The sequence below is a fragment of the Vulpes lagopus genome, chromosome 1, assembly GCF_018345385.1.
Source record: "Vulpes lagopus strain Blue_001 chromosome 1, ASM1834538v1, whole genome shotgun sequence".
Classification (NCBI taxonomy): Eukaryota; Metazoa; Chordata; class Mammalia; order Carnivora; family Canidae; genus Vulpes; species Vulpes lagopus.
In genome coordinates, this window is record NC_054824.1 from 60,342,302 (window position 1) to 60,356,537 (window position 14,236).

The window sequence follows — 14,236 nt, forward strand, 5'->3', positions numbered from 1 at the left end:
TCTGAATTAAGACCCACTTTCGGGGATGCCTGGGCGGCTCAGAGGTTTAGCGCACGCCTTCGGCCCAGGGCGTGGCCCTGGAGTCTCGGGATCAAGTCTCACGTCAGCGCTCCCTGCATGGAGCCTGCTTCTCCCTCTGCCTGTGTTTCTGTCTCTGTCTCTCATGAATAAATAAATAAAATCTTTAAAAAATAAAAAAAAGATGTATAGACTCTACAAGAAATCTGAGATAGTACAGAGTAAATTTAAATCTGCCAAACAGTATTTAAAGCAAACAATACAAGTTATACTCAGAGAGAAGCATCCTTGGTCCAATCCACATGGTGAAAAGGCTCAAAATATTTGGTCTCCAAACATGAATGGAAAAGTGAATTTTTTTCAACCCTACTCACATTACTTAACCTTAAGTAGTATACAAGAGAGAAAAATGACTAAAACTGGGCAGAAAATCGAGCAACTCCTCTTGGTTTGTTTACTGTTCCAGGCCATTTATACCACCCCCCTCCCCCTTAAGTAACTATTTTGGCCTACAGACTGGCCAATTATGCCAACAAGCATCCTCAAGCATGAAAGAGTCCTCCATCCCAGGATCTGGCACTTCAAAGTCATTAGTGGGGAAACCAACAACACACTAGTCATCAGGTCAGGAAGCACTTCCCCATGTGGGGAGCAAAAAGGGCAGCTGTGTAGGCTGAGGAGGTTATCCCAATGCCTGAACTCCGAAAGCTAATAAGAAGCTCTTATACAATTGAGATTATCCTTTTACCTGCTTTACCTTGGTTTCTGGGCCATTAGAAATTATGTCAATCATAGATCTAACCAAAACAATAATGGAAGGGAAAAGTAGAGAAAACCTGGAGCAGGCAGCAATACTTAATTCCACTCACTTTTGAAATGAAAATTTCTAGGAGAGTCTAAAATTTGGTTCAAGGCTCACAAACTCCTCCATCAGCCAAGCTTCCTATTTCACAGCCAGTGCCTGCATAACAGTAATTGAGAAGATGAAGTGGCAGTCATGCAAAAGTCACATAGCCTTGTGTGTCCTCTAGCCATGTGATTCCAAGACGGCTAGAACAAATGAAGCTCTCGTATGTTAGTTAATAGAACAAATCTAATATATCAAATGACTATCTGAGCGTTACCTCTGCCTACATCTTTTACTTCTTACAACATCTTTTTAAACGCGTTATTTTTTCCTGTATCTATTCTACAACAGTTAGGGGTAAAAAAAAGACTTTTCCAAAGTATAGAGGTGCCTAACTGACTCAGTCGGAGAAGCATGCAACTCTTCATCTTGGGGTTATGGGTTCAAGCCCCATGCTGTGTATAGAGATTACTAAAAAAATAAACTTCAAGAAAATTTTCCAAAGCATAAAGGAACTAAAGAATATTAGCAGAATTGGAATTGGACAACTAATTATTACTCACCCAATAGAGTTGATAAGTCAAGTTTACTGGGCCTAAGGATACACAGACTAATTGTTCAACTATGGATGGAAACAACCATACCTTGCTTCTTCCAATTGTTTCTCTCTTGCTTTCCTCTTGGCTTTCTTTCCCTGAGTATTTGCCAGGCGGGCTCTAGCTTCAGAAAGCATCTCAAGTTCATCTGCAAGAATATAGAGAAAAAAAAAAAACTAAGTTCTCCAACAGAAACAAGGTATGTGAGAGACAAACTGTACTGCTTAAGAAGAGAAAAACCATAAATGTAACCATTATATGGTGTTATATAATGGAAATAGCCTGAGTTTTGAAGTCAGAAAAACCAAAGTTAAAAACGAGGCCCAGTACTTGCTAGCTATGTGACCCTGGTTAATTTACTCTCCCTGACCATGTTTATCATCTATAAAAATAAAAGAAGTACTATTTCACAAGAATATGGAGAAGAACCAAGTAAAACATAATAGGTAAAGCATATTTATCATATAATTATATTCTTCATTATCATCAACTGGCACAGCACCAATCATGAAAAACTATCATAAAAACTACTATTTGGGGTACCTGCATTGCTTAGTCAGTTAAGCGTCTGCCTTTGGCTCAGGTCATGATCCCAGGGTCCTGGGATTGAGCCCTGCATCCGGCTCTCTGCTCAGTGGGGAGTCTGCTTCTCCTCTCCCTCTGCCTCTCCCCACTGCTCATGCATGGGTTCTTTCTCTCAAATAAATTCTTTTAGAAGAAAAAAACCTACTATTTAATTACAAAGAAATTTATAATCTCTATTAGTTATACTTTTTCCCTCCGAACTATTTCTCTCTTCTAATACATTTCCATGGCTCCTAGAGTAAAACAGATTTAATTACTGATGCCTTAAAGCAACTCCTACATAAGGCTGTCCAGTGGAATCACAAGAGAACTTTAAAAAAAAATACTCAAAATTCCAGAATTACCCCCTCCCGACTCCAGCTTACTGACTCTGAACTCCTGGGGAGGCCCTGGTACCTATGTTTTTAAAAGTTCACCAAATGGGGGTACCTGGGTGGCTCAGTCAGTTAAGCATCCGGCCTCAGCCTGGGTCATAATCTCAGGGTCCTGGGATCGAGCCCCACATCGGGCTCCCTATTCAGCAGGGAGTCTGCTTCTCCCTCTCTGCCTCGCTCCTAATCTCTGTCACTCTCTCTCAAATAAAGTCAATCTTAAAAATAAATAAAAATAATAATAAAAAAATAAGAGTTCACCAAATGATCATTATGCAGGTGGAAATCACTACCTTTAAACTTTAAAATTTTTAAATCTCAACAAATATCCACTGAATGCATCACAACAACCCTGTAGGGTAAGATAACTTATTATTCTCTATCTGGCAAGAAAGAGAATCAAATCTCAGAAAGATTATATGACTTGCCTAAGGTCAAAGAGGTAGTAAGAGGCAGACATAAGACTAAAATCCAATTCCTTTGATTCTTGATTCAGTATCTGAAAAAGGGATCATGAGTCTCCCTCATAATACTGCAGTGCTGTCTTTCCACAAAGATTAAATTACCCGCCTGAAGTCGAAAAAGTTAATTGGACTGGAACCCCAAATCCTGTCTTGCCGCCACCACCTCTCCCCATCGAACAGGAAAGAGAAAACAGACTCCCTCAATGGCTTACCACTAGCCTTTACGAAATCTACCCAGAAAAAAAAAGAAAGAAAGAAAAAAAAAAGGAAATCTGTCCAGTAGCATTACACTGCTTAATTTATTACATGAATTGAAAAATAAAAATAAAAAATAAATTCTTCAGGAGCATACACTCACTCACCCTCATCCATATCAATTGGATCAGGCCGTGCTGGTTTTGTTTCTGGATTTGGATCTATTTCTCCAGGTTTAAGTTTTCGTGGATCATCTGTTGTTTCCTCTTCGTTGTCTCTCTGTGCAGCTTTATCCCTAGAAAAAGGCCCAGAAAAGTTAGTCACACTATCCTATCATTCAGTCTTAGCTATACCAGGTTTTCTAGCGCTGGCACTCTCTTCTTTCAAAAACCCAACAGATGGGCATTCACAAAATAAAGTGATTCTACTATTGCTTCACCTGAAAGAGATGGTATTAAAATTCTCATTTCAATGAGTGTTTCCTTTCACTATAAAATACAATCCAAGTAGCTCCTTAATCGCAAATACAGGAAAGATTTACAAATAAAGACTTTTAGTAAAGACTCAGGATATCCCAGTTACCTCTCTTTTGAGTATGGGTGATTATTTGCTTTTTTTTACAATTTTTTCCTCGATTTTCCAGAATAAATCTATATAATTTATATCTTTATTCTTTTATTTTTTTTTAATTATTTATTTATTTATGATAGTCACACACAGAGAGAGAGAGAGAGGCAGAGACAAAGGCAGAGGGAGAAGCAGGCTCCATGCACCGGGAGCCCAATGTGGGATTCGATCCCGGGTCTCCAGGATCGCACCCTGGGCCAAAGGCAGGGGCTAAACCGCTGCGCCACCCAGGGATCCCATCTTTACTCTTTTAAAAAGCATATAAGAAGTATTTAATTTCAATCAACCACATGAGACTTAAGAGTATATAATTCAATAGCTTTAGTTCCTTTGCCTTTACTCAGATCTGCAACTGTATGTTTAAAGACAGAACAGTGCTAAAAGTTTATTGGCCTCCTTCAGGAAATATACACACATTTTAATACTACTTTTGGAAACTGACTTACAAAAGAAACTCATAGTGTTCCAAGCACTGGGCAGCTGTTCTTCCAATGATTGGCGCAATAGTCCTCCACTGAGTTGGCATCAACTTGGCCAAATGCAAGAGTTTTTCTTCTTCTTCTCTGGACCATTCTGTTTTCTTAATGCTTGGATCCAGCCACTCATACCTATTAAAAAGGTACCATTTTACACACTATTCGGTCATCTAGCATGAATATCCTATTTACACATTAGATATGCTAACCTCTAGTGTCTGAAAAACACAAGCTAACTCTCAGCTTTTGATTATGAAAGCTGTTCTTCTTTCACAACCGATTATTCATTATTTGGTTAACTTTATCCCATTCAATATTCCCTAAGTCACTAAATTCTACTATACTTTAATTATGCAAGACTAGTAATGCTTGAAAAAGGTAACCTAAACGAAACATGATCATATGCCTTCTTTCTCAACTATCAAATGTTTTTATTTTATACTTTATTAGAGGTTTTAAAATTATATGAATTAAGACAATAACACCTCACATTTTTTGTGTTTCTAGTTTTCATAGCACTGTCTCATACTTTGATACAGTTTCCACAACACCTTGGCTTACTTCAAACATATGACTTACACTCATTAACTGCTTTCCAACATCACATGCTTTATTTGGAGTTTTTAAATTTAAGTAGAACTACTATGCCATCCCCTCCTATCACGCCACCCAACCCACCTTTTCTATCCAGTCTATTCAGCTGGCAAATAAGATCTAAGCCTTACTAAATACTGGGGCAGGAGCTTAGCTCCACTAAGAGAAGCAGAAATCAAAACTTCAGGCTGACAACCATCTTCCTCTTTGGGATTCAATCTCTACATTCTGATCCTTTCTCTCACCCAGGTGCCTAGGAAATTAAGTCACTCTCATACAATCCAAAATATGATCCTAGCACCACATGGGTCAAGGCTGGCACCAGATCATTCATGCCATAAGCTTAATGTTTACACTATCCTGTCTGTGACTTAAAAGGGGACACCACAGATGCAGTGTTCGGTTAAGTTATATTCTGAGGTAGCAAACATACAGTATTTCAACTGCATTAATAAGGAAACTCAAGTAACTGTGAGCTAGCCTAAAAAATTAACCATTATTTATCGTTAATTTCTTTGGGAAAGTAAGTTCTAAATCAACTTATAAATTTCTGGAACATGATCCATTTATAAACTGGGGTCCATCAGTACTAAAAGTAAATTTATTTTAAGCCTCCCAAAACACTCTCAAGCACATTAACTCTTTTGAATCTCATATCTCTGTAAGTTAGGGCCAAGTATTACTATCCCCAATTGGGGACAGGAAAGAGGAGATAGAAAAATCGCTTGTCTAAGATCACACAGGAAGCAAGTGACAGCTAAGGCTTAAATCTAAATTCCCATCTCCCACACCATACTTTCTGTTATATCACATTGCCTGCTTTCTTTGGCAAGGTTCAAAGAACTGACATTTTCCTCATCATAATTAAGGTCGCTTTCTGTTTTCCACTCATTAAGTGGTACATACCATCTGGCTTTGCACTGCTTTGCTGATTTTCTATGCAGCAATGAGGCAATCCTAGACCACTGGTTTTTTCCATATTTCATTACTGCTGCTTTGAGAATTTCATCCTAAAAAAAATTGTCAAAGAAAAACAATATATTCAATCATAAAATTCCAAGTGAGAAAAGACAAAATTTAAATTAACTCTGACAGTATTGCTAGGGAGAAAAAGAAAGTCATAAAACATACACACACACACACCCCCCCTAGGTTTGGGGGGGGGGGGTACAAAACTTCATTTATTATAATAAACAAGCTAGAATTGGCAAAATGCAAAAACTTCAGAAGAAATCCCTCAGAAGGACATCCTACCCCTCTTTATACACAACCCCATCCCCACCCCAATAAACTAGGAGTACAGCCCAATGTGAGAAACCCCACTTGGCAGTGATTAACAAAAAGTACACTCCTGTGTTTGGATATCATCATCCTCAAAAGGATACAGCTCAATCATTTATTCATTCATTCAAAAAAACATTTTTTGAACACCTACCTTGCACCAGGACTTGTATACTGAGGAAAAGAGAATGAAATAGACTTTATCCAGCCCTCAAGAAGCAGGTGAATCCATTCTCCACTCCAATTTACAAAGGTCATTTTCTCTCCAGTCCCATAACCCCTGCTTCGACCCAAAAGTCCACATTTCAGGTCTAACCTAAGAATTAAGTATTTCTTCCCTGCTGCACCAGTCAGCTCTTCCTCCAGGCTCTAGTTACTGTTTCGGCAGGGCACCCATTCTGATATGGAATTCACCAATTCCAGGGGAGTCCAAAAAGGTAAGCCACAGACACCAAGAATAGTGTGCACTTGGGGCATTTTCCTTGAGGCTTTTTTTTTCCACACTGAACTTTAGATACATGCCTCATACAGGAGCCATTCCATTCCACCCCATTCCACACACACCCCACACTACCCCCCAACCCCCATCATCAGAGATTTTTAAAGACTGCAGGGCTTTGGCCACTCTACAGGAATCCTGCTGTTATTTGATTTTGTACATCTGTCTCTCCCCCAGAAGTCATCTCTCTTCCAATTTAAACAGCCTGGTTCCCTCCGTGCAAGCTGTGAGACAAGGTTGTCACTATGTGTAACTTTGTTACAATACTGCTAGACTTAAACACATCTTCAACGGAGTACATACAGCAGTTACCCACCCTACTAGATTCATCTCTTGCCAAACAATCTATTTCATGTTGGTTACTATCTTAGGTTCTAGGGGTCCTCTTGCAGTGCCGTTTCCTGGGGGAAAGCAGTATCAGCTAGCAGTTATCAACTAGCACCTAACTGAAAGACTACTGTGTGCCAGATGGCTCTATATGTTGACTCGTTTCATCTTCAAAATAATTCTTATTCCCATCAGAAAACTGAGGCTCTGAGAGCTTAAGAAATTTATCAGCATCACACAGAAGACTGTGATGCTTGCAAAAAGGCAAACCATTCTACACCAAGTGGATGAATGAGGTGCCATGGGACGACGGGGGGGGGGGGGGGGGTGTAACTCATTTTTACAGAGTGATCGGGCAAAAATTCCAACAGTTTCTGAACTGGTTCTGAAGGATAGTTAGAAACACGTCAAGCAGTAGGAGGACATTTCAAGAAGGCACGAGAAGTAAAAAGACACGATGCCTAAAAAGACACGATGTGCTCAGGAAACTGACAAATCCAGCGCACTCTGGACACAACTGCACCAAAATCCTGTTCGTTATTTCACTCCTTCGCTACCGCCCTTCGGCTCGCCATCGGCATCATCCGTTGCAGTCCTGGAAGCAAGTAACTACTGCGGGCAGTTTGTCCTCTCTGGCTTCTTATCCTAGCTGAGGCGGAGCGACAGGAAGGCACAGGCCTGGGGATCCGTCGTGAGCACGCACAAGTCATGCCTTGGGAACAGGTAACAAGAGAGCTGCGGGCGCAAACGGGCTCTGAACTTGGCACTCAAGCTGCCAACCCCCTGCAGGGAAGTCCATGAAGTTGCGGCCACAGCACTTCCCTTCATGTGAGCTGTCAGAGAGGCACCGTGCCGGGCTGCGCCGGAGAACGGAGGACCAGCCCTCGCGGAGGTCCTACCCCGCCCCCTGCACACGGCGAGTTCCTCCAGGACTGGGGCGCGTCCTCAATTCAACAAAAACATTCACTAAGGGCCTAACAAGTGCCTCGCACGTCAAGTGGTTAAATCACAGTCCCCGTCCTCGGGGCGCTCAGGCGGCGCGGGGCCGGACACCCGACTAGGACCCCGAGGGCCGGCCCCGCGCGCCCCCTCCCCACGCAGACCCCGCAGGGCATCCTTCTCGCCTCCTGGACCTCCGCGCGCCTGCGCACAAACTGCCGAAAGGGGGCGGAGGGCAGCGGACGGCGGGAAAAGGGGACTTACCTCGGTATTCCTCCACACGCCCCCCTTGATCATAATTCGAGGCATCTTGGCTGCGGGGTGTCTCGGCAGGCGGCCGAGAGGAGCTTCACAGAAGTAGTAACGGCGCTGCGGCCACGGGACCTAAAGCCGCCACTTCCTCCAAGCGCGACCTTCTGGTTTGAAGAGATGTGCGCAGGCGCAAGGCGGGGTGGGGGGGGGGGTGCGGATAGGGGGAGCGGTGTAGCAAGTCTCGCGAGAATGCGGTCACTGAAAGGAATAAGTGCCTTGTTAAAGCTCCAGCTTGAAAGACCGACAGAACGCCGTCAAACCCCTCTGACTAAAGCGCCCCTCCGCCGCGCGCATGTCCGAAACAGGTTGGAGGAAAGCACGGCTCTCGCGAGATATCGCGGGTGGCTCTTCGCAGGGAAGGTGGCGGCGGGATTGAGCGTGACGTCACCTAGTGGCGAAGAGAGGGAACGTCACGGGTGCAGAAACAGCCCAGATGTTCTAGGAAGAGCTTTGTTCGTTTATTATTTTTTTTTTCATTTATTAATTTAGCGCTTTATGAGGCATTTAACTAATAGGACTTTATTCGCAGAATACTCGGGAAAAGGAACTAGCTTAAGCCTAAACTTTTTTTTTTTTTTTTTTTAATTTTTTTATTTATGATAGTCACAGAGAGAGAGAGAGGCAGAGACACAGGCGGAGGGAGAAACAGGCTCCATGCACCGGGAGCCCGATGTGGGATTCGATCCCGGGTCTCCAGGATCGCGCCCTGGGCCAAAGGCAGGCGCCAAACCGCTGCGCCACCCAGGGATCCCTAAACCTAAACTTTTAATCTGTAAAATAGAGATACTAGTATAGCAACCTCATAGGGCTGTCCTAAGGACTAAATGAGATCATAAACCTCGCCAGCCCAGTGTCTGAGACATTACTGCGCCCCAAAAGTGGCAGCTGTTGCTATAAGAAGGACAACCCCAGATGATCGGTGATTATCCCAGAAACCTGCAAAACTGTCTTGTCAGTGTTTTTCGTACATCGCTATTCAGTCTATGTGGATTAATAATGAAGAGGTACCGTTGATAGGCACTGGATTGGATTGAAATCTTGGCTCTCTCATCAGCTTGGGTAATAACCTTGCTGAATCTCAGTATCCTCATCTGAAAAGTTAGCCATTTTGGAGTTGGTTTTTTTTTTTATTATTTGTAAGCAAGATGCCTAACAAATCAGAATTAGACCGGTCCTCTCTCAAGAGCCATTTCTAGATCTAACATTACAAGGGTGCATGATGATGGCTTCTCCTTCCCTCTCAGGACCACCTTTTACCCTCTAGGTAAACCTCTGTACCAACGGGAAAACGGTGCTTCTCCAAGGAGCTTTATGAACACTTGCTGGGAAATTGTCACAAAATACTGATGTTTTGAAAACAAGAGATACACTACAAGAAAGTGAGATCCACCATGTCTAGGATGTAAATCGCGCCCCCTTGGAGCATGCATTGTGCGACCTGCCTCACCAGGACAGGGCAGTCCTGTCAAATGTCCTCCACCGCACCCTTGAACATGTAGACATGCAGACTGCATGTCTCACTTAAGGATTCAGAAAATGCAACATCACGCCAGGTCCAGGATGTCTAAAACCAGATGGAGTAGCCATGAACACAAGAGGCTGTCCTCCTTTTCAGCCGAGAGGATAAATTTCTCTTATTGTTAGTCCCACAGTTTGTTATTTTGTTACAGCAGCCCTAGGAAATGAATACACTCCTTTTTAACATAGGATTTCCAAACGAATTTGACCCTGGAAATCTTTGTTCTTATAATATCTATTGATATTTAGGAAACATAGAGAAATTCTGGCCCAGGAAAAAAGAAGCTGGAGGTCCATCCAGCTTACAGAGGAGTGACAAGAAATGTTAGCAAGAGGGTTTGTAAGTTGCATGTTTCTCTACCTTTCGCTTCTTCCTGAGGCGCCAGCTTTGACTGGGCCGACTTTGCTTAGCCAAGAAAACAATCAAAATTCTAGTTCCCTTCTTGTTTTTACCATCAAAGTGTGCAGGAAAGGGATGAATTAGGGTTAGAAGCCTGTGACAGGACCAGCCGGTGAAGCCCGCAGGATGAATGTGGGGGTGGCACACAGTGAAGTAAACCCCAACACTCAAGTGATGAATAGCCAGGGCATCTGGCTGGCCTACATCATCTTGGTGGGACTGCTGCATGTGGTTCTACTCAGCATCCCCTTCTTCAGCATGCCTGTTGTCTGGACCCTGACCAACGTCATCCATAACTTGGCTATGTATGTCTTCTTACATTCGGTGAAAGGGACACCCTTTGAGACCCCTGGCCAAGGAAAGTCTCAGCTACTGACACACTGGGAACAGATGGACTACGGGCTCCAATTTACCTCTTCCCGCAAATTCCTCAGCATCTCTCCTATTGTACTTTACCTCCTGGCCAGCTTCTACACCAAGTATGATGCTGCTCACTTCAACACAGCCTCATTGCTTAGCGTACTGCTGCCTAAGTTACCCCAATTCCACAGGGTTCATCTCTTTGGCATCAACAAATACTGAGGGATAGGGCTGGGGATAACACTGGACCAAAGGGCTAGAACATCCTTTCCTTCTCTGTATTGTCTTCTGTATCTTGAAAGCCTGAGAACTATATAACCTTTCCCAAACTCCAGAAAGAGAACAGATTGGAAAATGGGGCTACCGGGGCCCAGCCCTAAGAGCAGATTTTTTTTGAATCAGGAAAGGTAGGAAAGATAAGGGCTAAATCACTCTCCCTCACAGCAGGAAGCCATGTTTAAACAGCTTGTTTGGTAACTGAGCAGCTTGTTTTGTGATTTTTTCTAGGTCTTCTACCCACACCACTTTCCAGCTCTGTTTTGCTATGTATTTTCCTTATAATATACTTTTTTTTTTTCAAAAAGAAGGAGGAAAAATAAATAAATAAAAATAAAAAATAAAAAAAATTAAAAAAAAACAAAAAGAAGGAGGAGGAGGAGGAGGAGAAGAAGAAACCTGTGACACCGCTAAGGCATTAGGGGCTGGGGATAGCCACTCTCATAATCTTCATCATCTCCCCAAATAAACAGATACAATTTCAGTAGAAACACTGCTATCTTGCAAATATATTTTATTTTTTTTTAATTTTTATTTATTTATGATAGTCACAGAGAGAGAGAGAGAGGCAGAGACACAGGCAGAGGGAGAAGCAGGCTCCATGCACCGGGAGCCCGACGTGGGATTCGATCCCGGGTCTCCAGGATCGCGCCCCGGGCCAAAGGCAAGCGCCAAACCACTGCGCCACCCAGGGATCCCTATTTTGCAAATATAATTTCAAGACAAAACCTCTAGCCCTGCCCTGTTTACCAGATTGCTACCCCTAAGCCTCTCCCTTCCATTTAGAAATCCTCAGCTAATGTAGGAAGAAGCTAATGTCTGAGTAGAAATGGAATTCCACACACCCTAAACACTAGCAATTCATACCGTAATGCTAAATTGGCTTGGGTTTCACCTACTGACACTTTGTGATGGATCCAGTTGTAGTTTGTAATTTTTTTCCCACAGGTGTCCATATTCACTATTTCTAGGGAGTCCTCTGTGTCCTGAGGTGGCAAATTTTTCCCGAAGAGATTTTGTTTTCTCTCAGGCCACAGAGGTTCATCTTTTTTAGCTTATTTCTTGGTTTGGAATCAATATTCTGATCAGGTCATTTATAGCTAGGCCCTGCATCCACATGGCACAGACTAGGGATTTATTTCTCACAAAACACTTTTCTACGTTCATGTACCACACCCCTGACCCATATACCCAACTACATCCCAAAGAGTTCCGCTTGTGTCACAGCTTCCTCAAATTCAATTTCCAAAAATTAAGCCTCTCCATAAAGCCTATACTTCTCCAGCATTCCTTATTTCAGTCAACAGTGCCAGGCTGTCATAGATGATGGTATAAGTAGTTCACTGCCCAAGGAACAAAAGGGAGCTGAAATCTAGCTTGCACGCTGCTTACCAGGCACTGCATCTGCACACTGTGTCCACCATGAGGGCATCTTTCTCTAAGTGTCTAAAGAGATCACATGTTGCCCTGGGAAAAGCACCACCATCCACCTTGTGGCCACTTGTCCTTTTCCCATAGCATCTCCCACCCATATCCAAGTCATTTCAGAGCCCTGCACTTCTACCTCCTAGTTAGACCTCAAAACCATCTCCTCTGTGCCACTTCTGTAAGTTGCCAGATTTTGCAAATAAAAATGCAAACTCCCAGCTAAATTTGAATTTCAAACAAAAAAAAAACACAGTTTTTTGACTCGTGTGTCCATTCTGTCCCTTTTCTAAAAGGACCCCAATTTTGACTCCAGCCCACACTGCACCCAAAAAAAGAACACATTTCTAACCAGATGATCAGAGCCACGTGCAAACCATCACCACTGAAAGCTGCCCCAATAGAGTTCCCATATTTGGTGGAGACAAACACATTTCCTTAGAAATCAAGTCATTGGGATATTCGGCTTCTCATACGCTAGGAGGCTGGGTCCTTCCATGCACATTAAGAAATGTTTACTTTTTACATACGTATTTCTTACAAAGTCCAGGTTGGGGAGGCTCAGTGTTTACTCTTCAAGTCATCAGGGGCCCCCCACCCCCAGGGTAACCCTTCCTAGAGTTCCCCAGCATTGGAAGGACACCACACAGGTTCCCACATCCTTTCCCAGAGCCCACTGGGAGGCTGGCCAGTAGACCATCCTACATCAAGCCCATGGCTCAGTTTCAGGTCAAGGCATCACTCTGTCCTGATTTTCAGCCTCTCAGTCACTGGCATAATCTGGAGGAGCTCTGGCTCTAACATACTTCAGCAAGTCAAATCCTATAAACAAGGCTTTTTATCTGCTCAGCTTCTGAGGGCCAAATGCCTCAGAGCAAAAGGAAACAGTCCAATCAAACTGGACACCTCATACTGGAATTGTAGACAATGAATGGAATGATACAGACTATTTGTAAATCGTGCATGGAATGTAAATTATTAGCATCCTAATATCTTAATATTTGATAACTGAGAGTGCTGAGACTATACTAACAGGATTGGAATTGTCTTCATTTAGTTTATTTGGACTTCAGAGCCCCTAGCACTAAACAGAATACTCCCTCCACCATAGGAGCCCATTGTCATTTTTCTCAGAATCTGAAATTAGAATACCTTGCGTACAATGCCAAGTTGTTACCCTAATTTTTTTTAAGATTTTATTTATTTGAAAGAGAGAGAAATAGCATCAGAGCATGAGCGGGGGGAGGGGCAGAGGGAAAAGCAGACTCTCCACTGAGCAGAGAGCCCGACATGGGGCTCCATCACAGGACCTGAGCCAAAGGCAGACACTTAACTGACTGAGCCACCCAGGCATCCCAAGTTGTGACTCTAATGAATTTATTTGGAAATGTCATGTACAATCTGTTTCTATTAAGCCTGTGAGCTGCAGTTATTTAAAGAAATGAACATATGCACACACCCACATGCACACCTGCACACCCATGCTATTTACCATGGAACCTAAAGTGAGGTGAAGGTAATTTTCACATCTTAAAAGATCCAATATTTTTGTGCCTAGAAAGAAGGACTGGAATGACAGTCCTTCTATGTCATCCACATATTTTTCCCATTTGGCCATTTGGTCTATGCATTACTCTCCCCAAGAGATGCATGCACATGCCTTTATGTCCTGCCCAAAGTTAGCAGTGGAACTCCTCACCTGCCAGCTTTTGTCAATGCCATGGAGTAAGTCCTGGCCACTGAGATGTGCCCACAGAGAACCCCAAATCCAATAAAAAATTACCCTGACTTCCAGGAGACGGAATGTGGCCCTGCAACTCCAGGAGGTCAATTATTCAATAGCTTTCTTTTTTAATCATACCTAGTTCAGTTTAGAGCAGCATGTAGGAATTATATAGACCTCCTTGAAATTTTGAGACTGCTATGCATCTTCTAAAACTGTACTTCAGTTGCTTAATACATTTACTGGGACTCTGGAGGGACTTCTTCCTCCAACACACCAGAATCCCCTCTGAGAGCAGTTTCCTGTTCCACCTAGATAATCCCATCTGGAAATTCCTGCAGAACCATTTTTTGCATATACACTGTGTTCTCCATTACCCATCCACACGGGTGGTTGCAATTGA

The 14,236-nt window shown here is 42.9% G+C and overlaps 2 protein-coding genes across 2 annotated transcripts in view; one reads left to right on the top strand and one right to left on the bottom strand.

Annotated features, from left to right (window-relative positions):
• The window catches only part of CDC5L (cell division cycle 5 like), a 43,895-nt gene extending 35,481 nt beyond the window's left edge, over positions 1-8,414 (bottom strand). Inside the window, exons 1-5 of the mRNA XM_041771185.1 lie at positions 8,084-8,414; positions 5,680-5,783; positions 4,150-4,311; positions 3,244-3,371; positions 1,510-1,609 (exon numbers count right to left, since the gene is read on the bottom strand). Coding sequence (XP_041627119.1) covers positions 1,510-1,609; positions 3,244-3,371; positions 4,150-4,311; positions 5,680-5,783; positions 8,084-8,128 — 539 coding nt within the window. The 5' untranslated portion in view covers positions 8,129-8,414. The remainder of the gene's footprint in view (positions 1-1,509; positions 1,610-3,243; positions 3,372-4,149; positions 4,312-5,679; positions 5,784-8,083) is intronic.
• A 1,761-nt stretch (positions 8,415-10,175) lies between these two features.
• Positions 10,176-10,634, top strand: LOC121474456 (ORM1-like protein 2). Its single transcript, XM_041727315.1, has one exon. It carries the CDS (start codon positions 10,176-10,178, stop codon positions 10,629-10,631), a length of 456 nt encoding a protein of 151 aa, XP_041583249.1. The 3' UTR covers positions 10,632-10,634.
• Positions 10,635-14,236: the final 3,602 nt, after the last annotated feature.